Here is a 17,454-nt window from a genome sequence, read left to right as displayed (position 1 = left end):
TGACACCTCTCAACCCTCATAATTGCCCAACAAAAATTGCTGGGGAAGTGATCATGGACCTTTACTGTGCAGTAACAGTAATAGTCAAGCTCTTTTGGACAAATACAGAAATAAAAGCAAATGAGTATCAGGACACAGCAATGCTTAAAAGAAAGTAGTAGAATAAGGTCTTCACATTCAGATTTGGTGCTTATTTTAAAAGATATGCTTTACCTGGAGAAAAAGTTATTGCCATCAGTGCAGGACTTGCAGGTCAATTTTTTCTCTTTGACAGGTCAATTAGACAAACTCATTAGACCAATTATACCTTTGATTCTGTAGGAAAAACATAGTCCAAGATCAGGAAAACCTCAGCTGAGATCTCAGTCACTACCTCCAAGCTATTTAACATTAGATACTGCTCTGAAGGTGTAGGCTGATTTCAAAACATGGAAGAAAAGTTATCTCCCAACTAGATCCCAGACCGTTCTTCAGCTGACTCCAGCACCATCTATTGCACCTATGAGCCGGGTGTCATCAGATCTCAGGAAGCACCAGAAGCATTGTGTTTTACCAGGGAGCTATTTATGTGACAGATTGTACTGTTTCACCCATAAGAAACCCATAAAATATAATCTAGTCTCCTCTTGGTGTCAACAGTAATGCTAGTGAGTAACATTTGTGGTGTGTGTTATGACTAAAGTTAGTGTTAACAGCTACAGCATTGCAGAAGAGCAAGAGAGCTACCACTGGAGCTTTATACTGTTATCTTCAACACCACAATAAAAACTATCCTCTGAGCTTCATTCTGATTGTCACAGCCTTAGAGATAAAGTAAAGCAGCAGAAATGTGAAGGGTCCTCAAGACTTTTTTAGTGCAGAGTTAAGCAGCAGCCTGCATTAAGTAGCTTTGCCTCTGCCAGGTACCAGGAATGACAAATCCTCAGGAATGACAAAGCCTTGCAGTTGACATGACAACAGTACTTATAAATGTAGTAAAGTCATCTTATTCAGGCATAGATACCCAAGAGAAGAGATTGCATAATTCCTCATCAATCACTGACAATGCTAATAACACCTCCCCTCAAAAAAAACCAACCCCAAACCCAAACCAACATACCCAGAAACCAAGGCAGGACCATGCATGCTACCAGTGAAATGCTAACAGATAACAAGCCCCTGGTTTCTGTGAGACTGAGATCAGGCTGCTGTAGAAAGTGATGCCTGTGCCAGAGTGTGAAATACAGAGTAAATTCTGCCACTGGTACTCAGATAGACTAAATATATTCACCTTTTCAGTACTTCCATTCGCTTGTATCTTTCTGTTCATGGAGTAAAGGAGAGGCAGTAACAACAAACATGACAAAATCCAACCTGGACTCACAACAGAATGTAAAAGTAGACACGTCTAAATATACCTTTATACTGAACTCATGCAAAACACAGAGAAAAATTTCATATGATTTTTGCATGGATAAAATGAAATGCATTTCATTTTTCTTTTGCCCTTTTTTCCTGATAAATCATAGTTTTGGCAATTGGTAATTCTCCTTTCATTCAACCTAAAGGGCCCCTTATGTCAGCCTACAGTTCAGGGGACTATAAATCAAAAGGAATGCAAAGTCAGATGAAAAAGGAACATTATGTGACTGGAAATGTGGAAAGAAGAGGTAAAGTCATAACTTTTAAAAATATTTGTCTTAAATTAGAAGGACACCATACAGGGGAGCTCACATAATGTTTTTACTACTCTGGTGCTGCAGTAAGTTGTAAACTGTGTATTGATCAATGGCTTTAAAAAAAAATCATGGACCTTTTCTTCAGTACCGGATATTTATCAACTCCATAGCTGACACAAATATTCTGTTGTGTTTCTCTGCCCAACATAATCACTTACACATAGTCTATATACCCTGTACAAAAATATTAAAATAACAAACACAACCCACAACATTTTGTTAAAAGGGTACCATTCTTTCTGTGCCTCATAGCTCCAGTCAGTTCTCTTTACACTGACAGAGCTGTAACTTTTCAATTACATGCTCTCAACACAATACTTATGTAGATCACATGGGCTATTTTTTTCTGTAAACAAAGCATTGTATGTATACAGTACCATATTCTTCATAGAATTCCAGGATATGTTCTCAAGATGAGGTAAAAATACTTTTTGATGGATATACACTTGGTATCAGGCCATTTTCCATGGAACTATACAAGCAATATTTTACATCTGATCTCAAAGGCACTACAAGAAGTAAGGACACTAGGTTAGTAATCATGCAGAAAGTGAGTGCATGTTATGCAACACAAGTGTATTTGGGAAGACAAGATCTAGGAACTTTTATTGACTCACAGGAGGGCAATTCACTGGAAAACAGTCTAGAAGGCTGCAGAGCTGGATACCATTATGAAAGAGTCAAGTAATAAACTTCACAAAAGGAAGTGGATTTTTCTAAAAAGGATCTGAAGAAAAAGGAGGAGATCCAAACATATGAAAGCAGCATGAAGCTGAGAGAAAGGAGGGGCAGAAGAGGAAAAAAGCACGTAGAAGATAGAGGATGACATCAGTACAGAGATCAATGAGAAAAGGATTCTACAGAGACTTGAAGATCAGGATATCTTTCCTAGTACAAGAACTGAACAAATCTTAGAGGCAGTGAATTTAATACAATTACAAGGAAGTACATATTTATGTAACACATGAAACTCATTGCCTCTGGATACTCTTGAAATCAAAAGCTTAATGGGAGCCAGAAATGGATAAATTACAGTTACATTACACAGGATTCATTTAATCTGTAGAAGAAAAAAAAAAATTCCTTTGTGCTTCCTGGCAGAAGTTAGGTACTAAGTGACAAAAGGAATTAGAAAGAGATTTACCTCATTTGACATAATGCAATACTTATCCATTATGGGGCATCTGTAGCTTCTGTTAAAACAAGACTATCCAATCACAGGTAAAAAGCTCCAACAATTTTGGAATACTTACAAAACCTCAGAGTGCCAGCCTACCCTTACCAATAAGGTACTCAGAAGAGACTTCCTGAAAGCAAGCTCTCTCTCTTGAAGGAGATTTTTTTTTTTTTTTTTTTTTTAACAAGGTAATTCCTTTAAAGCAATTGCTGTTGGCCATTGCTGGAGAAGGATACTGGATTAACTGCTTATAGGGTAACTCAGTGTGCCATGTTGCTATGTTTTGACGGATGGAAGCGCAGAGTGAAAGTTGCGAAACCCAAGAGACAGAGATGACTAATCCAGTCCTGGCGTAGCAGCAAAGAGGGGATGGATTGTCCTGTGCAACATAATTGTCTTCTGGAATATGGCAACATGTGAAAATTGTGACTCTGTTTAAGGCAAAAGTAATTCATCAGTTTGCTGAGCAATGTAAGGACAGAACAAAAACTAGAGCACTCCAAATTATTGGCTTTCTTTCCTATTAACACAAGCAGTATTTGGAGGTGGGTGGAGATCAGGACTGAGGCTAAGTTCCATCATTACTTAGATTTGCTTTGCCCAGCACTAGTGTTTTGCCCAAATTTATATGCTCCTTTTTAGAAAAGGTTATCACCAGTAGCAACAGGCAAAATATTTAGTACTGAATAGTCTGCATATTTGTCCTCTAGAATCCAAACCTTTGGATATGGAAAATAATTTTGGGAAAAGAGGGATCAACTCCTGTACCTGCTCTGATTCCAGACACATCCTGATTTTAGGCAGAAAAGGCAGTTCTTGTCTTCTCAGGCAAAAGAGAACTGTCATAAAAAATAAATCCAATGGCTCCTCTATTTCCTTTTCCCACCTCTGATAGACACTAACTCCAAACAAGAGGAAAATTCCTCCATTTTATAGTAACTAGGACCCTATCCCAGGGCAGAAGTATCACTCTACCTGTGCATGGTACTGTTTGACTTTTATTCTGAAGCAAGAGCTTCTGCCCCTTCTGCATACTATCCCCTTTAGGTATTATTTTAATCAACTCACCTATTTAGGTGAAATCTCAGTCCCACTGAAATCAAAGGCAAAATAGTTAACTTCAAAATGCTCGTGATTCCTGCTATCTTCTTGTTCCACACATTAATTATGCTTTAGGTTTCAAGTATTTCCTTTTAGTTGTTTGAACTCTTTGTTTTACTGCATTCTTCTTTTCCTGTCCCTCACATGAAAAGGCAGTAAAGAAACCCAGCTGATTTTCCTTATAGTACCTATTATCTCATAAGCCTTTATCAATGCAGCTCCCATCTGCAAAGGAGAGTTCACATAATTTCAATCTTTTAATACAAAATTCCAGCCTCTGATCAGTGTTTATTGCCCTTTTCCTGGTACAGTACCTTTGAGCTAAGTAATGAAGATTGACCACAGTATCCAATATCAAAGCATACCATTAGTGCAACATGGCAGGCACAGCAGAGGTTCTCTCTCTCTCTCCTTTTCCTTATGGCTTCTAAAAATGTGCTTTTCTGTTCACCACTGGGCACTGAACAATTACTGTACAGAGAAGATGGAAAAAACTGCAAAAGGTTAGAGTGAAACAACATGAAAAACCAGCCCCTCCTTGTGATATTTATGTTACTGCTGCTGGCTCTGGCAGAAGTCCAGACTCTGAATGAACGAAACTCCCAGTGGCTTAGGCACTACAGTATTCAGCCCATAGTCAGGAAATGCAATAACATGTGACAATGGGAAGAAATAAAAAAAGCTTTCCAATGCTTTTGAGCTCCCAGCTCAATCAGTTTGGATCAAAACTCATGGGCTGTTGAGATTTTGTGTGAATGAGTTCTCTATTGCTAAACAAAAACATGTGTGTCTTACAGTGTAAGAGAGTTAAGTGGTAAACAGTATGTGGCTGTGCTTCCTCATTGATATTTCATTTTTACAGTTCTAGCGCTATAAAACCCCATTTTAGGTACAAGGCTGCTATCCTCTCTATTCAAATACAATGAGGAACTGTTTCCTAAAACACAAAATCAGCTCCCTGTTTCTCCTCCTTTCCAGGAAAGCTATTTGATAACTGTTGTTCACTACTCAGTGTCAAATTATGGTTCTTCTACAAGATTAGAATTCAAAAGAGTTGGGTAATGCTCCACGTTTATTGTCATCAGTGATCCAGGTTAAAACCATTTCCTTTACAACAGATTTCCTTTGGGGAACTAGTATCCCGAAAACTTAATTGTTGGGAAAATAATGTTAAATTCTTTCCTTTTTTGTAAACACTTAAAATATAAATTAGCCACAATTGTATTATCAGGGACAGAGTGTTTCGGTGCTCCTGTAGACACTGTACAGAGGAGAGATTTCACCTTTTCTTTTTCTGCCAGTACATACATCAATTTCAAGGGGCAGATGCTTGTCTTCACAGTCTATGTTTTATCCAGAAGTCACAGGACCACTAAACATGAGACCATAGTCCTGCAATATTTTATACCTATTTTATAATTTTTCTCTCTCTGTTGCAAGTTTAGTGACAAACCAATAAAAGCACGACCTTCACAGAGGGCAGCAGGTGTCTAAGCACTCTCTTGTTGACCGTTTCCATGACCAGACAGGGCCAGGTGTAAAATTCAGGTTTCTTTTTACATTTTCCTGAAAAGTAAAGGATTTGTGGCTTGTGAGAACATTCAAAAGAGGCCTCACTATTTTAACAAACTAACAAAAACTGTTTCAGAGACAATTCTTTATGTTATGAAACTTTTTTTTTTAATTTATAAATGCCCTATGCATTTTATCACAAATTCCTCTAGAGAAAGCAGGTTTTGGCAGTAAGATTGTTATTTGTCAGTGTGAGCAGAGCTGAGTATTGACAAGTGGGGTCTGACAGATCTATCTGTGTGATTGATGAAAACCAGCTAAGCATGCCTAGGGATGTGGCAAAAAGGCAGGTGTCTGCTCCCCCAGCTGAGGGTAGATGCAACTCAAGCAGTGTTTTGTGGGGGGACTTGCCACAAAAGTAGAACAGACTGTGAATCATTTACTTTGCAGCAAGTGAAAGGTGTAATTGAGGCAATTTGGAATCCATGACATAATTTTTTTTCCCCCAGATGCTCTATGTAAACAGCAACAATTTTCTGAGTCCTTGATCAGGTTGGACCACAGAGTTGCAGTCTAGCCTATAAAGGGGAGAGCACTTAGGAACTGATAGGTTCAAGGGGCCATGCCACTTCATGGTGCACAATACAAGGGCTTGGCATTCAAAAGTGGCTCCTATTATGTTTTGCTCCTGGAGCAGAAGTGGCCTATGAAATTCTGTCTAGCTTAATGTTTAAAATATCTACTAAAAATTACGAGAAACATGCTTGCCATCTAAGCCTCCAGCAGGAAATCCTGCACTTGATTAGCACAGATTCTGGCTGCCCCCCCTTCGCCTCCCCTCAACTAGGTTTAACATGCCTGCACCCCATCAATCCTAGGACCAGAGAGTGATGGGTAAAAACAAATGACACAAACTCCTTAAATGGTCTTGCCTTCTTCTGGGTAGTTGGGAGCCTGCTGGAAACAGTTTCCCCAATACTGCATCCCATTGCTTTTGTTTATCTATCCTTGCTGACATTTTCTTCAATTAGGAAACAATAGCTCCGTTCCAATGTACTGAGCAGAATTACTGAAACTGAGTCACGTGACACCATGAGAGTGTGTTTTCAATTATTCACTCTGTCTTTTTTTGCCAGGCCTATGAAGAGGAACAGCCTTCTGCAGGAGTCAGGTTTGTCTGCCTCGCTGTTGTAAGTTCCTCCTTTTGAATTTTTATATTACAATTAGGGATTTTTTAATTTTGTAAATTTTTTAACTCTCCAAGAGCTTCTTACTCTTTATCAGAAAACTTCCAAATCTCTAGCTCTTCCTACTGCCTGGAAATCCTAGACTTCTGCAGTAGTGCAGTGCTGATAGCACTGCTCAGTAATGAATCTGACAAAGATCAGAAGATCTAGGCTAAAATGGGATGCAAGATATCATGCTGTTAGCACTTGGTAATGTAAAATTCATCTTGTTCTTGCTAGTAAAGAAAAGTTCTGTCTTTCCTACTGTCTGGTTAACAGCAGAGCATTCGTATTCAATCTGGGAGCTACACCAAATTATTTGCATCTTGTAAATGCTCAGTTTATTATCCAACCAAAAATTTGAACCAAATGGGCACAGCTCAGATCATGTATTTTTGTTTGCAGAAGACAGACTGAGTTAGGGCTTTTTAGACTTAAGGCTGGAAAAATAAAGCTTGGAGAAAAAAAAAAAAAGAAACGGAGAAGGAACATTTGGTTTGCATTACAAACCACAGACAACTTCCATCAGGCGTGCTGGAGGTATAAGAATGGCAAGAGAAAATGACAAGCAGTGAGTGCACTGAAGGGAGAGATGAATGGTTTGGAGAATTGACTTTGAAGTAATTGTCTATACCCACAATACCTTGAATTAAATTTGGTGGAAGATGGCAATGAATCATAAAGCTTCTCTGGCACTTTTGATATTGTTTTCTGTGTAAAATAACATTTCTGGATATTTTTATTGGAAAACTTATAGACTATGTTTTTGGTACCTCCTATATTTCTGTCACTTATGCAACCCTGAATCAGCAGCTCTGGAAAGGATGTTGCCTTAGTTAAGACTTGGGCTGTGATCTAATACTTAGAGCAAGAGCAAGTATTTAACTGGAAGTCTTCAGGTCTACTGGGTTTATTTTCACCTCAGCCACTGGCTTGCTTTGAGATACTAGGTAAGTCACCCAGGGTTAAACTTGGTCTTTGAGCTGAGGGAGCTCTGGTGGGGTGGGGGAGGAGGAAACAGCTAATGCAGCAGGGCAAAAGAGATGTTCTCTCTGCATAAGGTAAAATTCCTCAGGAGCATTGCAGGGGGGTGGGATGGCCGAATGCACTTAAAACAATATTACCTTTGCTGTTTCAACAGGTGCTTCTCTGTTCCCTGCATCCAAGATGCTCAGCATAGTCAGAGAGGCACCTCTTGGAGCATTTACTAGTGACAGCAGTGCTCCCTCTTAAGCTTAGCAGTTTCAGGCAGAGCAAGAAAGGGCTCCTGCATCTCTCCACCCGTCATTCTAGCATGCTAGTCTCAAGAGAGCTGTATTTTGACCATTAAGCTATCAAGTCCTCTGCTTAGCCATGCGCTTAATAGCTCTTTCGTTAATTCTTTCTCTTTGGGGAAGTAAGAGTGCAGTAAATGTTTGTAAAACGTTGAAATCCTTGAATGAAAGGTGCTATTTCTTCTAATTTTCCCCCATAGCCAAGATTGTTTAGGTCTGAATTTACAACTTGAGCTCATTTCTGACAGTCTTACTACTAGTGTTTAATCGCGATTGCCAGAATCACAGAAAGAGCACCAATCCCTTTTGCAGACTTTCAAGCCATGCGCATTCCATGCATCTTCAGCAAGTTAGCTTTGCTGCTTCCTACCCAGGTGCTGAGGGAAGGCTCTTGCAGAAGTTCCCTTCATCCCAGCCATCCTATTGCTTTTTCAACTCCACACTCTGGTAAACATACCTTAGACCTTAAACCCACCTTAGACCTTAAACCTACCTTCAGACATACAGGAAAAGCAACATCAAGCTTTACAAGATTAATTTCCTGATACACTGTGTATGCTAACAGGGATTTCCTTCAAAAATTACAATTGGGTACATAGGTATTCTGGTAGACTAATAGGTTTACCAAAACACTACAAAGTGCCTTATTTAAAACAAACAAAATCTCTAAACATTGAAAGCCATTCCATATTACTAGGGATAAGCGTCAGTCAGCTTTTAACTAATTTAATCAACAAAAAAGCATACAAAAATTGTAAATTTGCGATGTTAAGTTACACCACCAACTACTTATTTCAGCTGTCAAAATCATTTTTCTAATATTATTCATAGCACTTTTCATCTCTGTACTTCAAAGTAAATTACCGCATAGAGGTTTGAAAAAGTAGCTTCTCTCAATAGTGCAGGAAGGGAGATTAGTCCTAGAGAAATAAGACTCCACGTCGAACACAAAGTCCATGTGCTAAAGCTGAGCTCCATCTATGTCATACCTTTCTCCATCCCCTCTGGCCTCTGTGTCCTTATATATGCTTAGATGTCCTTTCATTCAGCCTGTGCCCTGCATCACAGGAAGGGAGCGTGGCTGTGCTGCTGGACAGTCCTCCATCCATGGTTGAAAATCTTATTATTTGTAAGAAAAGAGGCTACTCTGAAAAAAAAAAAAAAAGTAGAACATTCTGTGTACTGAAGGGAAAGGAGAATAGGTTAGTTCAGTTTGGCCCTGAAAGCTTCCCTCGTGCCAGTGTGGGGGAGGCTGGGAGCCCAGTGACTTCAGTTCCCATCCAGTGGGGCCATATTCTCACACAGGAGCTGAGAGGATCCCAAAGACACACAGGAGAAAGGCAGAAAACACACCAGCTTGGTGGAACTTGACACGTTCTCTGGATACTTTCAAGTTAAGCTTTGCCCTGGAATAGTGTCCTGCTAGGAAATCCAACAAGTTTCAATACTCAGGACATGAGTTTCTGAAGTGTTAGAGATTTTTGTTTTAGAAAAGAGACATCAGGGAGCAGAGCAATGTTAGGACTGTTATGATAGAAAATAAGTTATGATGGAAGGCTGTAGGAGCATTACCTATCAAAAATGCCAGAAAGGACTGCACAAATAAACATCCTTCTCCCTGGGAGATGAAGGGACCTCTTTTCTGCTCCTAAGAAAGCTACGGGCAATTTTTTTTTTTCTTTTACAAATCCAAACAAATTCAGATTCACCCTGAATAGGGTATTTCTCCAGCAATGCCATATAGCTCCTTTAGATAGATACTCAGTGGCATAGTGTTTATCATCTGTTTTTGGTTTTCCTGATTATTTGTGAGAGAGAAAAAAAAAACAAACAAGCAAAAAAGTCCTGCAGATGTACTATAAGGTTTGCTTGGATTTACTGTATGAATCTGGTTTGGTCAGAAGTTGCAGGCATGTCTACTGTTGTGACTGTAACGAGTCTTTAGAAAATCTCCTGCCTTCTATTTCTATATCACCAGTGGCATTTCAGGTTCAAAGTGCATACATACATATCTAATCCTGCATAGAAGCAAGCAAAAAAACCAAACCAACCAAACCAAACAACAACCCAGTTTAAAGCAAAATGTACAAACTTTCTCTCAATAGTATACTTAAGAAGTGCTTTTCAATTACATTGATTTTCAATTTTGTGTATAATAACCTATAGCATCTTTGATTTATGCAAATCCTTTAGTTTCAATAGATTTTTTTCCCTAGAATGGCAGCACACAGTATCAATTAGGCACTGTGAAGAGAATAGAAAAGTTTGTGTAATAAATATGACAATAAAAATTAAGAAAGCCAAAGCAATTAATTTAGATGTCCTCTCATTGAATTTTCAACACTGACTTATATATAGCAAAATATTTCTAGAAAACCTTTTCTGAGAGAAAAGGAAAGAGTTTAACAATGCTCCCCTCTGTTAACATAACATGCTCATTACTTTACTCATTTTACAAAAGCTCCAACTTTTGCCACATTTTGATTGTATAGCATTTCTTCCATTTTCTCTTAATTTTGTATGCTGAATCACACACAGAAACAAGCCATTTCTGTAATGGGACACATTTTGATTGATGTATTGGAGCTGTACTCCTTTATAGAGCTCAATTCCTAATCAGATATTCACATCTTAAGTGCTTCACTGGATCTCTCTGTTACTGTTAAATGCACAGTCTTAAATGAGTTCTGGATGCAAAGGTAGAAGGAGTTTTATATCAGCCTGACATTCCTTACTCTCTCATGGCTAAAATCTACTTTTGCTAAACCACTTACAAATCAGATGTGCCGGGCGGAGAACTTAACCTCGACAATTTGATTAATCTTCTTTGAATTATAGTGGTTTCATGAATCAAACTTCACAAGGAGCTTCCTCTTTTCAAATAACGTTAGAAGGATAGAATAATGCTTTTAAAGTAGCTTCCTTTTCAATTTGGGATTGCAACATGCAAATTCAGCAGAAGCCCAAAGGAAGCAGCACAATGGAAGCATCAAAAACATTTATTAAAAGCACTCTGTTGTGCTTGGGGAGCATAGGAAGAGAATGAAAAGGTGAAGGAGATTTTAGTAGAGCACTGCACAGAAACAGAATTAGCAAGTCATGAGATATCACGTGGCTGTTAGCAGACTGAAAGGCTCTGTTGATTCGATTTATTCATTAGGGCTTTTCAGTAGTGTAGGTTATTAAGTGGGAGAAAGTGGGGTATATTACAACTTACTTTTTATATTTCCTTTCCTGGAGGATGTTTAGCACCAGAGAAGCGGAGCAAGTTATTGAAAGTATCATGCCACATAAATGGGAGAATGATAGGAAAAAGAGCAGCACCACCAGCTCTCTGAAGATGGATCGAAAAAGCAATTCTGGGAACAGGAAGTCAAGAAAGTTTCGCTCCATTTCAAGATCACTTATACTTTGCAACGCCAAAAACAGTGATGATGGGTCAAGTCCTGATGAGAAATGCCCCGATCCCTTTGAGATCTCTACCAGTTGGGTTCAAGAGGATTTTGACTGCTGTCCTAGAACACAACTACCATACGCATCAGAGACTGAAGACAGCCCACCTGATCCTCCGCGTGTGATCACCAGCATGGTCCAGTCCAAAGCTGCAGCAAATGAAAACTGCAACAACATGAGAAGAAAGCTACTTACCAAGGTAGGCAACTCAGTGCAGTATATTGTAATGTTTCTTATTGTGGTAGTTCCTAAATAGATTAATTGATATTTCTCAGGAACACAGAATTCTACTTGGCTTTTTCAGAGCCTACAAGCCTGCAGTGTTCCTGCTCTGTATAAACAGCATGAAAATGTATTAGCTTCCCTGATGCGCTCTTGCACTCTGCTGATTGACATTCTGCTGAAATCAGTGACTGCTAGGACACTCTTCATGTGCTCAGATTAGCACAGCTGGTGCTTTCTACCTGCAATACAGTATTCAGCTCAGAATATAAAGCTTTCATTATAGTAAAGGGCATTTGCAAAGTATGATACCATCAGATTCCACAGGCTATGCAGGCAAGAATTATATTAATACTATGAAAGACAGAGGAGATTCAGCAGGCAGATGTGCTTTCTCTCTGATTTAGGAAGGAGGTAGCAATGGATCTAAAAGCACCAGAGATGTCACTTTTTCATAGAGATGTAAAACTCTTAATGGCCTCATATTACAACATTATTCTTTAATCAAGAAGTAACTATGTTAACCCCAAAGAGTTGAAAAAATTTTCACTCTAAGCAATATATTTTAGATGCCTTTAGAAAGTTCCTTTTTAGTGACATATCCTAATTTTTCCACTTTCTCCTTACCTGCTGGTGAGATGCATAAAAGAGACTTCACTGCAAGTATGATATGTCTTTTAATACAGTTTGTGTCCTCCTGGAACCTCCCTTACTATAGGCCTTTTACCTGTGCAAATAGTGGCTTATGTGAAAGAACTGATTCTTTCCCCTGTAATATTTCTTTCTTATATATTCAATTTTATTTTACAAACCTTCAATAGAAATTGGCTAAAACTAGACCTCTATATCTAAAGACACAGTGGCACAGTGATACCGAATCTCCCTTTACTCCTTGAGTTTCTTGCTAATGGGTCACAGCATGCAGCCCAATATTGCAAAGTCTGCAGTAGGACAGAGATCTTGATGTGAGGTGTTTCAGCCCCTGGCAAAGTCCCAGCATGAGGACAAAAACAAGCCAATTTTCCATTACATTCTGTCAGAAAATATAAATAGGTGACACTTACCCAAGTCCCAAAATACACTCAGTCACCTGCAAAACCATGCCACCTCCACCCTTTTGGAAATAGTCCAAATGCACTCTGCTGATTTCCTTCTGTGAGTGAAGAAGGAGCTGGCTTCTGTGGACTCCCCCCCTCTTTTAACAAAAATGAAGCACTTTCTTAGGTGTGTGTCAGCTGCCACAGTCTACTTGATTGCATACCTCCAAAATATGCAGGCTCCAATAACTGCTGTGATCTATATCCATATGTAACTACTCAGTATCTTATTGCAGACTGTAAGTTTAGACCATTTGCTTTTATAGCTGCCAAGCAGCTCAAATAGGGATCTGGGGAACAGAGTAAGTCTCATAACTAATGCCATTGCGCAGATAAAATATAACTACTGAGGGTATAAATCCACTCTTGGGCTGGAGTGTTAGTGTCACTGAACAGGATGGGTCAGGACCCTGAATGGATGGTGACATAAATTAGTCAGCAACCCAGTCGCTTACAGCAGTCTTTGGGTTGCTTAGTGCCATTGTAGAGAACTGGTACATTAAAATCCCTCTCCAGAGGTCTCACAGCAATATAAACCTCTTCAGATGCTACTTGCTGACCTTCCATACCTTTCAGAGTCATGGATCAGTGAGTGATTCTAAAAAGTCTTATCTCATGCTTAATAGGGTTAACTTTGGTAACAGCTACACTGACGTTATCCTGTACTACTGTTGCTGATGCTTCGCCCTATATTATGAAAGCAGTGATCTCTATCTTCCATATGGCACAAGACTGTCAGAACAAACTTCCTGTACCAAGTGTCTTGGAGAGCTTAAGCTTAAATCCTCTCTCTTTAAGAAAGGAGTCAACAAGCGTTTTTTAAGTTCCAGCCTAACACTCACTCTCTCCATCTCCATGTGACACTTCAGAGATTCATGATGCGTGACTCAGAGCTGAAGGATCCTTGTCTTTGTTCAAGAAAATTGATTCCATTCTTTCTGTGGTGTTGCGGAGGATATTCCACTATTATTCTGCTTTCCAGTGCCTGCAGCCCTAAGCATGACTCTGAAGGTGCTAATAACTCCCACAGAACTGAATAACTTAATTTTTGTTGCCACATTGGAAAGAGAGAAGAATGTTTAAAAGTGCTACATGATTTAATGCTCCCAGTGCATTTAGCTCTTCTCCAGAGCTAAAGGGAAACCTGGAATGTCAGTATTCCAAATACCAGTTTCTCTCTTCTGTTCAAAAATTTATGTCTCTGAGCCATACTCTGTTGATTGCATGGCATTCACTATTGCATAAACCATAAGCAAATGAAACAGCGTTTCTGGACTTCTGCATATGTATTAGAGTCACGTTTTCCCTGATTCCAAATTCTTTAGGATTATTTACAGCAAGGAAAGGAGAGGCAAGAGAAGGATTTTTGAAGAGAGGGCATCTACGCATCATGAAATTAATTCCTTTCACTTCAATCTTCAATATGAAATGTTGCTGCAGCTGTTGAGGGAAGCACTGCAGCATGAATACAACCTATATTAGACTCCAGAAAGTCCTCTCAGAAACACTTTGTTCTTATTGCACTACCTGTAGTAAAGACTTTGAGCTGGAACTCAGATCGTATTATACACCAGAGAATTTCAGAAGGCTGAAATTCTGATGATATCAGGTTTTGTTCATTCTTCTTTTCAACAAAATATGCAAGGTTTTGGTGGCAACAGTACTACCCTGATTGGGGTGGGACTGCAAATTGGTATCACTGCTCCTCTATTATCTGACTCATACTGCAGTGCTAGCACGCGTGTGAGAAGGGACAACAACCTTCTATTTTGGGTAAATTCGGATCTTGTGAGAAGTATTGCAAAGACTGGGGCCCACAGATGCAAAAAAAAATTACTTTTACCTGTGCAGATATTTTTGTTTCTAACTGAAGCATCCATAGACTGCATTTTCACCACCACACCATTTACTAGGACCAAAAAAGGCAGAGGGTGGATATTATTTAGCTGTGATGCTGCCTACCACTTTTACTGGGGTGCTATGTGGGCAGTACCAGATGATAGGGCTTTCTGTTCATAACTTCATCTTCTAGGCAACTTCTTTCCAACAGTATGTGGTATGGCAGCATGCTCAACACGTAAAGCTGCAGGGATTGATCTTTCATCTGTACAGAAGCTATAACAGCTGGAAAGAAATAAGGTTGAGAGAAGACTTAAACAGGAGCCCAACAACAACTATTCAGTGATTCGTTACATTCAGGGAAAAAATCTCAGTCAGTGCTATGTCCATGTGAACTCTGCAGTTACCTCAGACATTGAGATGACCAAATGGCCATTCCCATCCTGCCAAGACATGGCCACTATAGGTCCCATAGGGCCCTGTGTAACAGTCCTCAGTGGTTATGTCCTTCTTTGACTTCACCCTACCCTTCTGCCACAGATATCTTACTTCCCTACTGGAGTCCTATTTCCAGTCATTTTTTGTCACAGAAAAGCTGCTACCGTGACATACAGAGAAGGGAAGAAAACAGGAGATAATCTGGGGAAAGGGAAATAGAGAGGGAAGAGAGAGTGTGGAATTACAAAGATAGGAAAAGAGGAAACAGTTGACCATGGAATACTTTAAAGCAAGTGGAGCGAAGAGAAAGCAACAGTCAGGAGAAGTGAAGGAATCATACCTACAGCAAAGTGCATCACCTTACTACTCCCCACTTCCTATCAAATAATGCATTCTTCCTTCCTTTCTTCTCTGTGTCCTTGGCACGTTTTGTGCGTTGCAACAGCAGCTTCATTCATCTGCGTGTTGCTCAGCAGAAAGGCAAGTGGAGCTGTTCCCACTAAGGACTATCACTTCATAAACTTTCCAGCCATCTCTCTCCTTCTGCCTGGCTGGTTGTACAGGAAAGTAGTAGAAGCAAATAATACATCACCACGTACACTCAGACAGAGAAAAGCTGTATCAAAATCTTATTCCACATAAAAACTTATGCTTTGTGAGATAGTACCCAGGAAAGAATACCTTAGTCTGATCCATTAATCTTTACATTCTCTTCAAAGTATCTCCTTTCATTATATATTCTAAATAGCAAATATATTTTTTTCCCTTCTCTAATGTACTGTCAGCAGTGACGTGAGGAGATGAACAGTTTTTTAATTCATTTGGTTTATGTGTTCTAATATTCACTCACAGTGACCATTGCTTATTGCGTCTAGAGCGCTTGGGATTACTTGCGTGCCATCTGTTCAGCCAGGTCCCAGACCACTTAGCTTCGAAGAAGAGGTGTGCTTAGTCAGGTATGGACAGAGCTGGAAAGCCAGTTTGTCAGTGTATAAACAAGGAGATCTCCTTTATAGTTTGTTTCTCACAAAAGCAGCAATTTTGATTTGGCCTGAAAGGAAAAGAAAACAAAAAAATTGTAAGCAGCATCTGATCCTTTTGCATTGACACAACAAACACTGGCAGATGGCCTTGCCTGCTCATGTCTTTACTAAGACTGAAACTATGCCAGCTGTAGGGGTAACAGACAGGACTAGGTAATATCGACTCCTGTTCTTCAGAGAACAGCAGTCTCTGCTGTGTTTGAGAGCTGCTACAAGAACCATTCTATGACCTCTTCCCTGCACCATCAGTGCCCTGGGAAGCACCCGGAGTTACCAGCCAGAGGGGCTGGTAGCAAGACTGAAGCCACATCAAGAATAAACTATAACAGAGAAAGACTGATGCTTTATACAAACATTGGATCCAAGCTGATCTGACTGCATGGCTCCACTCAGTTCTAGAAACTTTTCTATCCTTGCTTCCTTCGGTCCCTTACCCTCTGCATGAAGAAGGAAAAAAGCAAAAGGTCATTTTTCTCCCTTGGTCATGACCAGAATATATTTTTATTAACTTGCCTTTATGCAAACACCAGTTAGTTGGCCCTCTGGTACCAGGACAAGTATTACAGCAACAGACTGTAATGTCTCAAACATGAGCTTATGGGCAGGATGGAAAAATAAAGCCAGGAGAGGAGACTGCGTTTATTTAGGCATTTATGTGTTCTCCTCCCTTTTCCTACTTGTTCTCTCTTTCAGTCTTCCCAGACTTCTTGCTTTTGTGGCATTGGGGCCATGTTACCCCCAGAGCAAGTTGGGAAAGAGGCTGTTAGATTAAGACTGTGTGCTGCAAGATGTGGGCCAGGGCAAAGGCTCCCAGAAAAACATACCAAAGGCCAGATGATGGGTGGAAAGGTCTGTAACATTTGATGTGCTGAATCGTCTATCTAGGGCAGAACTGTAATCCCATGCCCTGCTTCTTGCATCATCCAAAAACTTTCTAGCTTCTGCCATTTTATAAATTGCAAAGGGAATATGCTGCTGGGAAAATGAATTACATCTATTATAAATATTTTGAAAAGACCAAGACGTTGGCTGAGGTACGTCAGAATCAGTGGAGTCACGTTAGTTTATGCCAGAGAGACTCTGGCCCTTTCTCTATTTAAATTGATGCAGAAAAAAGTTCTTCTTGAAGAAAATCCCCAAGGACTGTATTCTCTTAATCTTCCACTTGGAAATCCCAGTCATTTCACAATCATGAGGCCAGAAAAGCTAAATATTTAAATTAATTATTGTACTGTTGTTAGATTTTTTTGTTTTACTTTTTTTTTTTTTTTTTTTTTTTTTTTAAAAAAAAAAAAAAAAAAAAAAAAAAAAAAAAAAAAAAAAAAAAAAAAGTTCTAGGAAAAATATTAAACCC

At 39.4% G+C, this 17,454-nt stretch overlaps 1 protein-coding gene across 1 annotated transcript in view; it reads left to right on the top strand.

Annotated features, from left to right (window-relative positions):
* The window catches only part of IL16 (interleukin 16), a 47,808-nt gene that overhangs the window by 2,320 nt on the left and 28,034 nt on the right, over positions 1-17,454 (top strand). Inside the window, exons 2-3 of the mRNA XM_014944576.1 lie at positions 6,645-6,698; positions 11,249-11,660. Of these exons, the coding sequence (XP_014800062.1) occupies positions 6,649-6,698; positions 11,249-11,660 (462 nt within the window). The 5' untranslated portion in view covers positions 6,645-6,648. The remainder of the gene's footprint in view (positions 1-6,644; positions 6,699-11,248; positions 11,661-17,454) is intronic.

Source organism: Calidris pugnax, unplaced genomic scaffold, assembly GCF_001431845.1.
Source record: "Calidris pugnax isolate Ruff unplaced genomic scaffold, ASM143184v1 scaffold70, whole genome shotgun sequence".
NCBI classification, from domain to species: domain Eukaryota; kingdom Metazoa; phylum Chordata; class Aves; order Charadriiformes; family Scolopacidae; genus Calidris; species Calidris pugnax.
The sequence above is the reverse complement of the archived record's forward strand: the minus strand, read 5'-3'. Positions and strand labels throughout refer to the sequence as shown.